The sequence below is a fragment of the Triturus cristatus genome, chromosome 3_2 (genome assembly GCF_964204655.1).
Source record: "Triturus cristatus chromosome 3_2, aTriCri1.1, whole genome shotgun sequence".
Taxonomy (NCBI): domain Eukaryota; kingdom Metazoa; phylum Chordata; class Amphibia; order Caudata; family Salamandridae; genus Triturus; species Triturus cristatus.
Genome location: NC_140584.1, coordinates 745,134,227 through 745,149,784, shown reverse-complemented (window position 1 = coordinate 745,149,784; position 15,558 = coordinate 745,134,227). Strand labels below are relative to the sequence as shown.

Below are 15,558 nucleotides of genomic sequence, written 5' to 3'. Positions count from 1 at the left end.
CAACTCCCTTTATTGCAGCAGCCACTGAAGAAATCCTATTAACTTTAGCAATTATGTGGTCAATAAGGCATCGTGGCCTTTTCTCTCTTTAAGCAATGTAGGAAAATGTTGCACAATTTGGATGTAAGAAGAGCATTGTGCTTTTAACTCCAAAGGATTAAACTAATATGTAGGAAACTGTCAACTACTGATTTTGACTTCTTGCTAAGGCTCTGTATGAAATTCTGTTTTAAAGAATTCATATCCAGGTTTCTGGTACACTGACTTTTAAAAAAAACTACTAGGACCTTGCTATTGTGTGGGATCTAGTACTAAAGTTGATGACGACTGTCCTTATTCTTATTATAATAATCAAACTGGAGGGGGAAGGAAGAGCTTCTGATCCACTCAGCTTCCTTGTCACAAGTATACAATAAATCAAAAGGGAGTGGATCACTAGTCCCAAAGAACCAGGGTGTGCAAGAGCAGTATAAGGTACTGTTTAAAAAACCCTCAATCACGTTATAAACGTTTCAGATGTTAGCGGTATATTTTCATTCTCCGCTTCGTTATTGGTAACGTGACAGCATCATCATTGGGTTTGTTGTAATGCTTTCTCCACCTGGAGATCGTACCACTGGTTGTATTGGTAGTGATCGTAAATGAAAAGGAGTGAGTTTGGTGAAGTGTTTAGTGGTGAGAAAAATGGAAATATTTAAAATCCAACAGAGCTAGTAAAAAATCTTTAATTGTACTGGATGTTGGAGAGTTTCGTAGATTCCTCAGTGTGCACTCAGGGGTGAGTTAGGACCCTGTGCATTCTAAAAAAGTGTCATTAAAAAAGGTCGACATGTTTCAGCCCTTGTTATGCCCCGAAGGGTCACACGGGCTTTCTAGTACCGGGTCAACTAGGGCAGAGTCAGCACAGAAGCTTCGTTCAGCGCCGAAGAGAGCGCGAGCGACCGCCCTACTCTATACCCGCTGTTGCCCACAGAAACGGGAAACAGGTTCAAATGAACAGTTACCTTTGGGATTAATTAACCCAAATTCTTTCACTTTAAAGATCCTGTGAATATTCAGGTCTTTATCTCACCTCTTAGGTCCTGAAGAAAGCCCGTGTGACCCTTCGGGGCATAACAAGGGCTGAAACATGTCGACCTTTTTTAATGACACTTTTTTAGAATGCACAGGGTCCTAACTCACCCCTGAGTGCACACTGAGGAATCTACGAAACTCTCCAACATCCAGTACAATTAAAGATTTTTTACTAGCTCTGTTGGATTTTAAATATTTCCATTTTTCTCACCACTAAACACTTCACCAAACTCACTCCTTTTCATTTACGATCACTACCAATACAACCAGTGGTACGATCTCCAGGTGGAGAAAGCATTACAACAAACCCAATGATGATGCTGTCACGTTACCAATAACGAAGCGGAGAATGAAAATATACCGCTAACATCTGAAACGTTTATAACGTGATTGAGGGTTTTTTAAACAGTACCTTATACTGCTCTTGCACACCCTGGTTCTTTGGGACTGTCCTTATTCACCTTGAAAATACGATTTTTTTTAGATTTTACCCATACGCCTCTACTTTTACTATATCACAGTGGTAAATGTTTAGATAATGTTGAATGTTCTGAGTTCTATGCAGCAGCACAGACAACTGAATGGATGAGATGAAGAAGCTGCTTTGTTACTGCGTCTTGGTGTTTATGTCTAACATCACTATACCTTCCTAACAGACCTATATTTTGACTCTGGTGTGCAGTGGTTGACTATTTCCACTGCAGTCCACAACTAAAGAAAACAAGCAATGACAAGGCAAATTGATCTTGCTGTGAAACCAATTGGCTTTTCTAGAGCTATTTTTGCACCTCCTTGATGGCTTATTATGAAAGTACATTGAAAAATGTCCACCATGGATGTGCATACATCCGCAGTGGCCATCTTTTAATGGCTTCCCTTAAAGTATAAGAAAAGTAATTTAAAGTTGGCCAATGTGGATGCGCACATCCATTTTGAATAGGGATTCTTAAATATAGACGAAAATACATTCAAAGATGGCTACCCGATATGTGCTCTAATCCATGATTCCAATCTTTAAGTGGCTTTTTTTATATTGAAAGAAAAGCCATTCAAAGATGGTGCCCATGGACGCTCGCACATTCACAGCAGTGATTTCAAGATGCTTGCTGCAGTGCGTGCATATGCGAAAGCCTAGGTGGCGTTCTTACAATGGTGATGAAAACATTTTAAGATGGCTGCCTGCTGATATCGTGACAGGCGATACTGAATATGCAATGAGGCTGACAGAGTCAATTGGCCACAGGGGAAGGGATTTCATTAAAGAGAAGAGGGAGAGAAGGGGGAACTTGATAAATAGGAGGAAATTGTTGAGGTGCAGACAAAATAGTCCCATATATGTGCTGTGATGGAAGGCCTAATGTTTGCACTGGAAAGATACATGCCATCCAATCAAAACACGGTGAGATGAAAATGCTCCTGATTGCAGCAGATACAAGAATAGAAAGGAAAACTATCACAATAGGAGCAGATGAGTATGCTATACAAGAAAGCAACTCAGTCACGAGTTAGGGGCTGATCCTAAAGCCCACCTATGTTTTGTATCATTCACAGCAGATCTTTAACAACAAACAGTGAAAGTGGTTTGTAGGCAATACTTAATGACCACTGGCGACTCTCAAGTGGAATTCTAAGGAGACACGTGAATGAAACACATTACAAAGGCAAACCTTCATTTAAAGTTGAAAGATGATTCATGATTCCAATCTTTTTCATAGCTTAGAGAACCTTATATTAACTTTCCCAAAATCTGTGTAATGTATTGTATTTCTTCTTCAATTTCTAGATGATAAAGTTAAGACAGAGAGGGAATTGCCTCCATTAATGCTTGGACCTGAGTTTACATGCCAACATTTTCAATATTCGGAGAACGAGTACTTTCACCTCCACGGGGGCATTGAGATTGACATTGGTACTCCTTCACTTGAGGATGTTTCAGACGAGATCAAGGTCAGAACTGCTTTTCACTTTTTAGTGATTTTTATTTAGAAGTTTATATTTTCCACAATTGACAGACATTCTTTAGCATCCATCGAGACATGCTAACTGTTTCATGACACCTAAGTAGAGATGTGAGGATAAATGATACCACCTCCACACTGAACACATGTGCGTGGATTTGTTATAGAAGTGCAACCTATGCTCAGAACATTGCTACCAGTAAATGTTTTCTAGGTTCATGAAAGCATTTGTGGCATAGTCATGTTAAAATGAATGCGTCTACAAACAAGCATGGGCAAAACCAATATAGTCTGGCTTACATTTTCACTTTTAAGCCTGAATATTGACATTGCCCATGCTTGTTTAATATTAGTATGTATCGGCTCATAGAAGACTGCCTCACATGGTACAAAAGAGGCCTCTGTTTCTGCATAAACCATTGAGTAGTATCTCTCAAAGGTATCACAAATATTTTTCCAACTTCTTTGCATGTTAAAATTTGAAATATATAAGTAATCTCAAATTGTATTGCTGAGTATTTTGATTTTCCTCATAGAGGACATGTCCTACAAAACATCTGCTACCCAGAAGCTAAGAGATTACAGGTATGTTGTGCTGGTATGTGGCAGTTTTTAGAAGGATTTTTTGACATGGTTCGAAAGCACAGCTAGCGGATTACTACTGTTACCAATTATTTACCATATACGAATTTTGGGTTTTCGCTCCACCCAGAGGAGTATCACTCTATCATCTCATGCCATTTGTTGTTTGATGTATCCCACCTCCTCTGCTGTACTTGCATTGTAGTGCATCAGGGACCATTTTACGCCTGGAAGCCCAAAATCATCACACGTATAGGTATTTACTTAATAGGTGGATTTTATAGAGAAAGCAATAGTTTTTTTGTTTTGTTTTTCCTTACGGCAGTCTTTTTTATGTTTTAGTCAGGCCCAGAATGCAAGCTAAATGTATTGGCTTTGGCGCCACTTGTTTGTCAGAGCGATTGCAAGTGTATGTAGAGTGCAAAAGTATGTGTTATGTATGAAGGTGAAAATGTATAGGTACATGTGTGTGAGAGGGAGATAGGTTGTGCATGACAGAGTAGGTGCACTTTTGGATATAGGTGTGCATGTATATGTAATTTTGACTGTGTGTTAGCATGTGGGAGCTGCTGAACACTTTACTATGAGGGTTACCTTACAGAAATGATCCTTACTAGAGAGGTATCTACTCTATATATTTCTATGGAGCAGTGACGACGTGAATAGAGCGTGGAAAGCTAATGCACAGGTAGGCCATAAGAACAATTGTCGTGCCAGGTAATGCACTAGTGATATGGGGAATGAGCAATACCCCAAGGTGAAAAAGTCTCCACCGCCTACAACATTTGAAAACAATGGCTGTTGACTCATTTTGTAGGTAAATTATTGATACTTACTTTTGTCCTTTTAGGGGTATAGCATAACATATTTTTCTTGGTTGAGAACTCCTTGATTTCCTAGTAATTCACAACCCATGCTATGGCACTGGCCAGCTTTTATTGTGTAACTAAACACCAAACTGCTGTTTTAGGTCTCGTTTGACAGCGCAGCTGTTAACCTGATCTTATATTATCAACCTTTAAAGGGAGCCTTTCATGATTATTACAGCGATGGGTTTGGCTACAGCCAACACCTTGGTTTTTAGGAGTACAGTACTTGATTAGAGAATAGTTGTAATAGTCCGCCTAACAAATAATTTAATTGCAGTTTAGGGACAGTAATAACCATGAGCCGACATGGAAAAAAAGCAGTAGCGCATCATGCTATGTGTTCCACCATTAGTAGGGCTGGTATAACATGACATCACATGCAATACATTTCCTTCTTCTAAGATGGACGTTGCATCAAAACGTTATGACACAGTGCCGTACGAGCGGACTGATTTCCATCTGTTCGAGTTTGCTTATTTTTCAGTGTGTGCACTGTTTCCGCATACCCTTCTGGTTCCTTGTTCATCTGTGAACCGAGGAGCAGCAATGTAGGCAGCTCCAAGCTCAAGGTCCATGGACTGGCATCCTGAAGCCGCTCTCCAGTGATGGTTCTCCCAGTGCACTCACAGAGCTGCCATCCGCAGCATCCCTGGCACGTAGAAGATGATGACGTCCCAGCAGGGCACATACATTCTGCAGCTAAGTTGGGACTGGTAGCGTCTTATGGAGCTACACTGGCAACCAGTGTGATTGCTAACATGACAAGGTGACGAGAATATACCAGAGTGGCAATCAAGGCTCTCCGGGGCCGGGCAGGTAGAGGAAATGGCCTGCATCTTCTAACACCCCTGCATTCATACAGAAAGTCTGAAATCATCTGCTCCTCTGTCATGCCATTACTTCGGTCCACATGCAATGAATAGGCTGTTTAAATGAGGACAGTGAGGACTGGCATGTGCATGATAAAAAATCAACAATATGGAATTTGAGAATGTGGTCGAGGGTTGTGTTGTTGGAAGTGGTGCTGCAACATTCATTTTTTAACCAGCAAAATTCAAACAAATAGTATAAAAAATGTGGGCCATCAAATGCCCCATTCAATCAATCAATCAGGCATTTGTTAAGCATGACTACTCACCCGTATGGGTCTCAAGGCGCTGGGGGTAGGGGGATGCAGGTTCCAGTCCATCAAGGTGGGGGTCTGTCGAAGAGCCAGGTTTTGAAGTTTCTTGCGAAGATGGGGAACGAAGTTGTCTGTCTGAGGTAGAGCGGAAAGGCGTTCCTGGCTCTGGTCGCGAGGTAGGAGAAGGAGCAGCCTCCCGATTTGGTATTTCTGGTGCAGGGGACCACGATGTAGGAGAGCTGGGCTGATCGTAGGGTCATTTGTGGTGCGTGGTATTTGAGTCGGCTCAATGTGAGTCAGCTGTTCAGGTATGCTGGTCCGGTGTTGTGGAGGGCTTTGTGTGCGTGGGTGAGCATCTTAAAGGTGACTCTAGCCTCAATGTGAAGCCAGTAGAGTGTGCGCAGGTGCTGGGAGATGTGGCAGTGTCTTGGCAGGTTGAGGACCAGTCTTGCGGCAGCGTTCTGGATGTTCTGTAGCTTGCGGTGAGGTTTTTGTTTATTCCGGCATAGAGTGCGTTGCCGTAGTCGAGTCTGCCTGTGACCAGGGCATGAGTGACGGTCTTTCTGTGCTCGAGGGGGATCCATTGAAGTACTTGGTAGTTGCTTGTGTCAGTATGGCTTTCCAGAGCAGAATGCCCCATGCACGTTTATAACAGCCAAGCTGAGGATGTTTCTTTGGAAAGTGTCTGTTTCCTTGGGAAGTGTCTGCTCTGCCTTTTATCCTTCTGAGATCCATACCATACATAAGGAGTTCAGTAACAACACCACTCATTCGCAGAGCTGAGAAGCAATCATGTTGTAATAACAAGCACTAAACAAAACACAGACCATTATCTCCTAAAACAACCCAGGGTGATAAATGAAGGGCATTAGTGGCCAGAGCTATTGATGCATGCTTGCCAGGATATGATTGGTCATGTTATTTTGAACAAACCATTTTTAGGGCTCGGCTGCCGTTGGAGCGCATGTGCTCCTCGCCTCGAGACTTATAGTAATCAGCTTATTTTGGGAGAAGGGGACTCGAGGCGCGCCCCTCATTTTCATTGGGTTGCGTCAGCGTTTATGTTAACCGCTGGCTTCCCATTGAAAAGGAGGGTTTTAGGTTGCCTCCCTTTGGCTTTTTTGGACGGCCCACTTGGACGGGCTCTCCTGCTTTCCTTCTGGCGTAAAAGGTTTTTTATCTTTATGTTTATGTTTAAACACATGGCCCCATAAAGACAAGAGATCCCCTTTCACTTTGAAGCAGGCACGGAGCACACAGGGTCACAGGAAGGACAGGCTGCTCTCGCTGACCAAGAAATCTAAACTTCAATCCTACATGAAAAGTTATTTCCTCCTGTTCTCGGTTAATCAAAGAGAAGTCACAGTGAGCCTCGGTATTTATAAAGACAAACCTACAGGAGTGAAAATAAACGAAAAAGATAAATTGTAAGTTGAAAAAAAATGTAGGCCAACCCATCAGATACAATGAAAAATTTAGCTTTTTCTCTCGCTGTCATCAATGGAAAATCGAAGTGTAAACGGTAAACAGCATTCAAGAGGAATATGGACATTAATAATGCAGTAATGCCACTTGCTAGGAGACACACTCTGCAAGGCTAATTATCTTTTCGAATTTAAGTGATAGGTATTACTAGAAAAGAAAATCAACTATTATCGACTTCTCAGTGATAAATGGGTGAGCTGGCTCTCTGAGATTCGACTCGCCCTCTGCTGCACAGGCTCTCCACTCACTGAGATACGATATGTAAACTCCAATGCCCCCGAACTTCTGTGACACCCCCCAAGGAACCTTTCTGTACAAAATAACAACAGATCGTCCTAACCGCACTTTACCATCACTCTGCGGCATGACCAACGATTTCAGTTTTCATGTACACGAAGGCGGCTGCAACGCTGTTGTACACACTGTGCGCTGCAAACTGCTGCCTCATGCTTTCTTGCAGAAGGGAAGCCTTACGCAAGCCCTGCAGACCCGCAATAGAGGGGCCGAAATCAAGCCATTGCAGACCCACAATGGAGGGCACGTGCCCAGTTGAAATGTCAGCGACGCTGCACTACAGCAGAAATGAACACACAGACACTGGGACAAGGCGCGCACGGACAGGTCTTCACCAATACTAGTACACAGAGGGGGCCGTAACGAGGACTCCTGCTGGGCAGGGTCAGGGAGTGGGGGGGCTATTCAGCCCAAGGCCTATGAATTTCTGTAAGTTTGGGGAGTCCCCTTTGCAGTCTACCCCCTTCCCCCCCTTCCCCACCTTCGGAAGGGAGGTCCATTATTTTGTGTTGCGCCACTGGACAGATCTAGTTCTCACAGGCCATGCTTGTATTCTGTGAGAGGGAACAAGCAGGCAATGGGAGGGTGAACACTAGCAATGAGACAGACGCACACAGACACTCTAGCAATGAGACAGATGCACACTTACACGGGCAGGGAGAGCTAGCTGAAATTTGGAGAATAAGTAAACTGAGACTGCTAGCGCTAGCACACTTACAGATTACACAAACAAGAGAAAAGGGAGAACGAGAACACACTATTGCCGAGGCACTGATTAATTCACAGGCACTTGGGCAATGAATGCAACAACGGGAATTCACAAACAATAGGCGAGGGAAACTTCACTGGACCCTACACCTCGTGCTTTGGTTGCACGGTTATTTTCTACGTTAATGGTGAGCAAGAGAGTAACCAAAAAATTAAAATAACCCCCACTCTGAATCAAACTTTTAATGAAACCGAACAAACAAATAAAGCAAGCCTGGCCCTCCCTATGATAGTTTCCTTCACCCTCGCATCCGCTCATCAGTCCATCCATCCATCCATCCATCCATCCATCCATCCATCCATCCATCCATCCATCCATCCATCCATCCATTCATCCATCCATCCATCCTGCCACCCTTCCACCCATCCATCATCCTTTCACCTTTCCATCCATGGTTTCACTATTTTAACCAGCTACTGAAATTACATCCATCCGTTCGCATATTGATCAAACATGTTACATATCCATCCATCCCTCCATCCATCTTTTTGTCCATCTTTCCATCCATTGATCGATCAACCATTCACTTCGCATGTAGATCTATCATCCTTTTACACTTCCAGCCATTAATACTTTCACTCTTCTACCCATCTTTCTATACGCTTGTCTATTTCTCCATCCATCCTTGGACAAACTGATACGTTCTCTCTTCTATCCATCCTTTCAACCATCCATCCTTGCTCTCATTCTTCCTTTTCGACCACCATTCCTTTCACTTTGATAGTTCTTTCCTTCTTTGCAACTTTTATTACTTTCAGCATCTGACTTCTCAAGTTTCTCCTGTCCAGTTTCCAGATACCGCAGTTCTTTCTTTTCTCGTGTTTATTTTTCCTACTTTCCTTTCTAAAACACCATTTTCTGCTCTCTTTGTAACTTTTTTCCTTGTATAATTTATTTCCCTCTCTTTTCTTGAGCGTGTGCTCAGCCTCCACTTTTTAGTCATGCCTGGCTTTTGTCTACAGCCCCACAGAGGCCAATGTAAACTGTTAAACTTTTAGTAGTTCTCCCCACTTAAGCTGCTTAATTGGAGGGGCTTCACGACGACGCTGGGGGTGAGCACCTGCCCTTCCCAGTCAGCCAGGCAGCGCTGATACCAGTAAAGGGTTCAACAAGGTCACTGTACCCGACCCTTGCTCCCTTCTCCAGCTGTACTCAGGCCCACCACTGCAGCACCCACAACAGAACTGTGAAAAGAATGTTAATTATGTGTAGCCAGCAGAAGCCGTGATTTTTCCCTTTCGGCATATATACTTTTAAAAGCAAACGCAAGGAAAATCTGATAAAGTATATTTTAGACTGGTCTAAACGATTCCTAAACAATAATTAAATGACAAAGAAACCAAAGAGAATTGTTATATGCTATGCTTTATGATAGTCATTCGCTTCAAGCACAGCCCGCCACAGCTGACCCGTTATCTTGTTACTCTGGCCTTTTCTCCGTCGGCTGCAGGCTAGGGGCCGGTTATATTTTTTTGCGTTAACACTAGTAAGCGTTTGGACATCCCCGAAGCAGTGCTTTAAATGGGCCAGTACTGAGTACCGGCACTTTTCAAGAGTGACGTAATAAGTTTGATTGGAGAGTACCGCACTTCTCAGAAACAAGCAGGTACTCTGTTTAGGTCTCGCCTGAGACAGCGCTTTAGCGCTACTCTCGCGAGAGCTTTTGTAAATGGGGGATCTGGAAGTGCAAACGAGTGCTTTCAGGCCTCCAAATACAGTGCATGTGCGTCGGCCGGGCGCGCGCACCATTTGTAGACCTGAAAGCACTCGTTTGCTTTCACTTTCGCGGGCCGCACGGCCGCTTTGATGTGATCGCGATCACTTTCACACAGTGCATGTGCGCTGGGCGCGCGCACCATTTGGCAGCCTGCGTGTACATTTTGTGGGCGCTTTGATGTTCTCAGTGAGCCGCGCGGCCACTGCGAACATCAAAGCGCCCGCGAAATGTACACGCCATTTGCCACCCCCTCCCTTATCCCACTTCCTGCTTGTCTTGGTAATGCTTGCCTACAGAGCGAGAGACGCTCATTGGGCAGCTGCAGCGCTGACCCCGTGTGTCTGACTGGTTTTGTTGTACAGTTAAAATGCTGTGGCCGGCTCGTGGATGTGTGCTACAGTCAACTAGAAAGGCCAGTTCAACGTAAAGGTATTATCTGTGTGGTGCGATCTTGAATTGGCCTCGGTGCGATTTCCACGATGTTACACAATGCGTGTTTGCATTTTGGCTCCTTCTTCCCCTAGAAAACAATTCAAGAGTTCGCGCGTCTTTTGTCGGGAGTCGCGCACCTCCCCCAAAGCAGGCGCGCCCTTCCCATGCAGAGGGAGGGCTCCTTAATTAACAAGTGGCCCAGAGCATTGTCACGCACAATTATACTACTTGCTATCAGTGTGAGAGGGGCGGAGCGTGCACACACTCCCCCCGCATTGTGCTTTTATCAACCAGCTGCATTCCCCCCCACCCCACACACACACACTCAGGAAATGAAGTTTGCGTGTCTGCCCCCGTGCATTTGCTGGCGCGTCACTGGCACATAAGCGTGTGCGCACCTTAGAGGGCCTTCACAGTTTACTAAGCCATGGTTATTTACCCTGCCATATCCGGGATATTCCTTGTTCATAGCGTTGTGGTTAGTGTCCATGCTTGGTGTGTACAGGCACATTTGATGTTTATAAAACACCAGAAAATGTTTGTTTAATATGTTAAAGCAACCAGTCTCTATGTTAGCCCGGAGCGTTGAGCTCTCCCTGCCCCATACGCCGGCTCGCATTAGCGCTGCTCGGAATATTTGGCGCCTTGTTTTTATTGCGGGAAGAATGGAGATATGTTTTCACGGCTCCCCCTCACTTCCGCATTAGCGCTGTTCTGCCTTGCAGTGTGCACATCAGTATTTGGGTGCTTATGCTATATGTAACAGTTGAACAGCTTTCAGAACGCCGCATTCCGCCGCTTGTGTGCACGTGCACGACGTCCACTTCAGGGACACCGCGCTCCTGCTTTTTTTTTTTACTTTAAAACTAAGCGCAGCGCCGCTTGAGACACCGCGCTCGGTTTCTTTATATATATTTTTTAACATTAACACTAATCGCAGCGCCCGCTTCAAGGACACCTCGCTTAGTGTAAAGTTAAAAAAAAAAAAAAAAAAAAAAAACAAGCGCAGTTTCCTTTATGCGGTGCCGCGCTCAGTTTTATTTGCAATGCAATGGAACCTATTGCATTGCAAATGCTTGTTAGTGCAGTTGTGTTCCTCTATTTAGTTAGCGCCTAATATTGCATCTATTTTCACACCCATTACATGTCTGTTGAATGGGAAAAGGACACAGAGATCAGTCAACCCCGGGGCCCAACTGAAATGCACTGGTCAGGGCAAACTACCCTAATGTGAAATAGGTTCAGAAACTATTTGCGCTCGGCTTTTTTCTTTACATTTTGTTAGCGTGAAATCTATTCACTGTTCGGAGTTAACATTGTTGCGCACTGCTTGTCTGATCTTGCATATTTTAAAAGCAAAGTTGTTTCTGGACAATACTGTCATAGTTGCTGCAGAATCTACACTACAAGGCTCACACATCTCACTTTCAGCAGTTTCAAAGATGATGCAGAGTTAAAGACACCGGCATCTACAAAATGGTGATTTTTATTATTTTTATTTCTTATGCGTTTAGCCAGGGTTCATTTTTTATTTAAATTACTTTCCTAGCTCACAAACAACAATAACCGATTACTTTTTTAATGTAGCAATTTTCTTTTGCCGGTGACTAATGTTACTGGTGGGCTGTTGAATGTCTGCATCGTCTTTTGATTTTTATTAGATCGTGGCCGTGTTTTCTATATAGGATGTTGTTTCACACAAAGGTCGCTGTTTTTTAGACCGCACAGCTGACTGGCTGGCTATGCGAAAGACATCTTGGTAACTTTCAGAAAGTTGACCTGGTGATTCAATTCCGCACATGGCTTGCTATTGGCTTTGTGATTTCTAGCTCACATCAGTATTCTTGCACAAACTCGTTTTCTGTTATAAAATGCCTTTAAATGTTATCTCGTCACATTTGCTGAGCATCCACAGACAGAGGTAAAATGTCAAGCTGTGTTTTCTTGAGCGCCTGGTGTTTATTTTGCTTTTAAGTTGCTTGAAAGTGACAAGCATTTGCAATGCAATAGGTCTCGCATTTACACGAGTTTAAGGTGTTGGCATTGTAAATGACAATGCCTTTTATGTATGTTTTTATAACGAAAACAAAAATAAAATGCATTGTTATTTGCAATGCCAATAGCTCAAACTCGTGTAAATGCGAGACCTATTGCATTGCAAATGCTTGTTTTCCATTTAAAGCACAGCCCGTAGGTAAATGCTCTCTACTCTCTGCTACTTTCTCTACTACTCTCTGCTACTCACTCTCTACTACTCTCTACTACTCACTTTCTACTAATCACTCTCTACTACTTTCTCTCTACTACTCTCTACTACTCTCTCCTACTCTCTCTCTACTACTCTCTACTACTCACTCCCTACTACTCTCTCTCTACTACTCTCTACTACTCACTCTCTACTTCTCTCTACATACTACTCTCTACTACTCTCTACTCACTCTACTACTCTCTACTACTCACTCTCTACTACTCAGTAGTAGTAGAGTAATAGTGAGTGAGTAGTAGAGACTACTCACTCACTATTACTCTCTACTACTCACTCTCTACTACTCACTCTCTACTACTCTCTACTACGCTTTACTCTCTACTCTTTACTACTCACTCTCTACTACTCTCTCTACTACTCTCTACTCTCTCTCTACTAGTCTCTACTATTCACTCTCTACTACTCAATCTCTACTACTCTCTCCTACTCTCTCTCCACTACTCTCTACTACTCACTCTCGACTACTCTTCTACACTCGACTACTCTTCTACTCTCTACTACTCACTCTCAACTACTCACTCTCTACTATGCTCTACTACTCTCTAGTCTCTACTACTCACTCTCTACTACTCACTCTCTACTACTCACTCTCTACTACTCTCTACTACTCACTCTCTACTACTCACTCTCTACTACTCTCTTCTACTCTCTACTACTCACTCTCTACTACACTCTCTCTACTACTTTCTACTACTCTACTACTCTCTACTACTCACTTTCTACTACGCTTTACTCTGCTACTCACTCTCTACTACTCTCTACTACTCACTCTACTACTCTCTACTACTCACTCTCTACTACTCTCTACTCTCTACTACTCTCTACTACTCACTCTCTACTACTCACTCTCTACTACTCACTCTCTACTACTACTCTCTCTACTACTATGTCTCTACTACTCTCTCTACTACTCTCTCTCTCTCTACTACTCTCTCTACTACTCTCTACTACTCTACTACTCTCTACTACTCTCAACTACTCACTCTCTACTACTCTACTACTCTTCTACTCTCTACTACAAACATCGATATCTACACAAACAAGAGCGATTCCAAGAATAGACATGAATGAACGTACAAGTGGTGGGGGATCTGAACCACCAGTCCTCAGACAAAGGGACTGGAACCAAATAACAACCATAGATGGACAACAGAAAAAACATGACGAAGGAAGTATTGGAGTGGAATCTTCCTTATATCAAGCTCTACCTAACGAAATGCAAGGAACCGGATTAGGATATGGAGGAACTGCCGAAAACATAAATAAAAGGAAGATATTAGAAACACAACAGCAAATATTGTATGGTTCACCCCGGACTACATTTCGAAAGGAAGTCATGACATTCTGAACAGAGGGAACATCTTACGGCTCTTATCTCATATCCCATCTCTGGCTAGCGTGACTACCTTGGATCTAGCCTCCATCGAATTTACTGTAGCAGTAGGCTCGAAGGCGGAAAAAACAAAGGCAACATGGACTACTTCTTCAGTTGCACAGAACATACTGGCCGAGAGCCAAACCTTCCAAAACTGGGGAATCTCAATTGCCCCTTATATAAAACCAAAATACCTAATTTATTAATCCCTGCAGGAAGAGATGGAGTACAGAACTGCGGTAATAGATCTGGAACGTCAGTACCCCGAGGTGCAATAGGGAACACTGGAGGAAGAACCAGGGAGGACCTGGAATCCACAGGACATGCCTTAGATGGCACGTCAACAGGTCCACCTGATCTGAGATGGATTGCCAGAACAATTAATAATCGAGCAAAATGACCAACTATGGATCTTCCTACATCGAATGGATACAATAACTACAGAATTTGCTCATGGAATGTCAATGGTCTTGCATCTAAAATGAGCAATCAAGAATTTGTCAGCTATATAAGATCTTTTGACATCATGACCTTTCAAGAGACCTGGCAAGAAGAACCTCCGCATCTGCTTGGCTTTTTGCGTTTCTACACAAGCGCGGTGAGAGCTGCAAAATATGGTCACCTCCAAGGGGGCCTTGTGACCTATGTTTCAGCGGCAAGTGTTCATGAGATCAAGGAACTTGGGCCGCCCAGTCCCAACCTGTTTATATTAAATCTTCTCACCTCGGAATATGGCAAGAGGGGCACAAATCTAATTCTAATCAACGCCTACGTTCATCCAAAAAGGAAAGCAAAGGTAATAAAAGAACTATGCAGTTACCTAGAGGAAACTACACTCAAAACATTGAATATGGATGTCGTGCTCACTGGTGACTTTAATCTTAACCTGATGGGGAACACAACAGACGATGAAAAGCATCTTCAAGATATAGCCTGGAATATACCATACCAAGCGCTTTCAGAAACATCAAAATATACTAAATTAGATAAGCAGGCATTAGAGAACTTTGAGCCCTGCAACATTAGAGTACTACATGGAATACTCATTGAAGATACTCCACGAGCATGCACGTTTCACTCATCAAGAGGTAGCAAAATCTTGGATTACACGTTTATGTCACTATCTCTCTTTTACCATGTGACCTCCTTCAAAATAGGGCATAAAACTGATAGTGATCATTGCCCCCAGGAATTCACATCGAATATCTGCAAGCCCAAATTTGAGCAGTCTTTGGTCCCTATTGACTTAGTTTATACCGTCAATTACAAAAGGATTAAATATTCGGCAGCAAATGAGGGAAGCTTGCATGATATGGCGATACTGCATTTTGAGGGAAGAATCGGGGCAAGCGAAGTTGAGAAATGGGAGTGTTTTACAAAAATAATGGCAGGCTACTCCACAACACCGAAACTTGAATCAAGACGGCCAGACAAAAATATGACCTCGCTTACAAAGGAACATCAAGCGAAGATAACAAGTGACATGGTGAAACAAGATCGCTTACGGAAATTGAAGGCTTCTTTAAAAAAACAAAGTGGAAAGCAAATAAAGAAATGGAGGACAGCTTATGGGCAAAACTACAGGCTGACATAAAACAGAACAATGGGGCGAAA

The 15,558-nt window shown here is 43.2% G+C and overlaps 1 protein-coding gene across 1 annotated transcript in view; it reads left to right on the top strand.

The window, feature by feature from the left end:
* The window catches only part of ANKAR (ankyrin and armadillo repeat containing), a 1,190,398-nt gene that overhangs the window by 260,604 nt on the left and 914,236 nt on the right, over window positions 1-15,558 (top strand). The window contains exon 4 of the mRNA XM_085646861.1: window positions 2,858-3,021. Coding sequence (XP_085502987.1) covers window positions 2,858-3,021 — 164 coding nt within the window. The remainder of the gene's footprint in view (window positions 1-2,857; window positions 3,022-15,558) is intronic.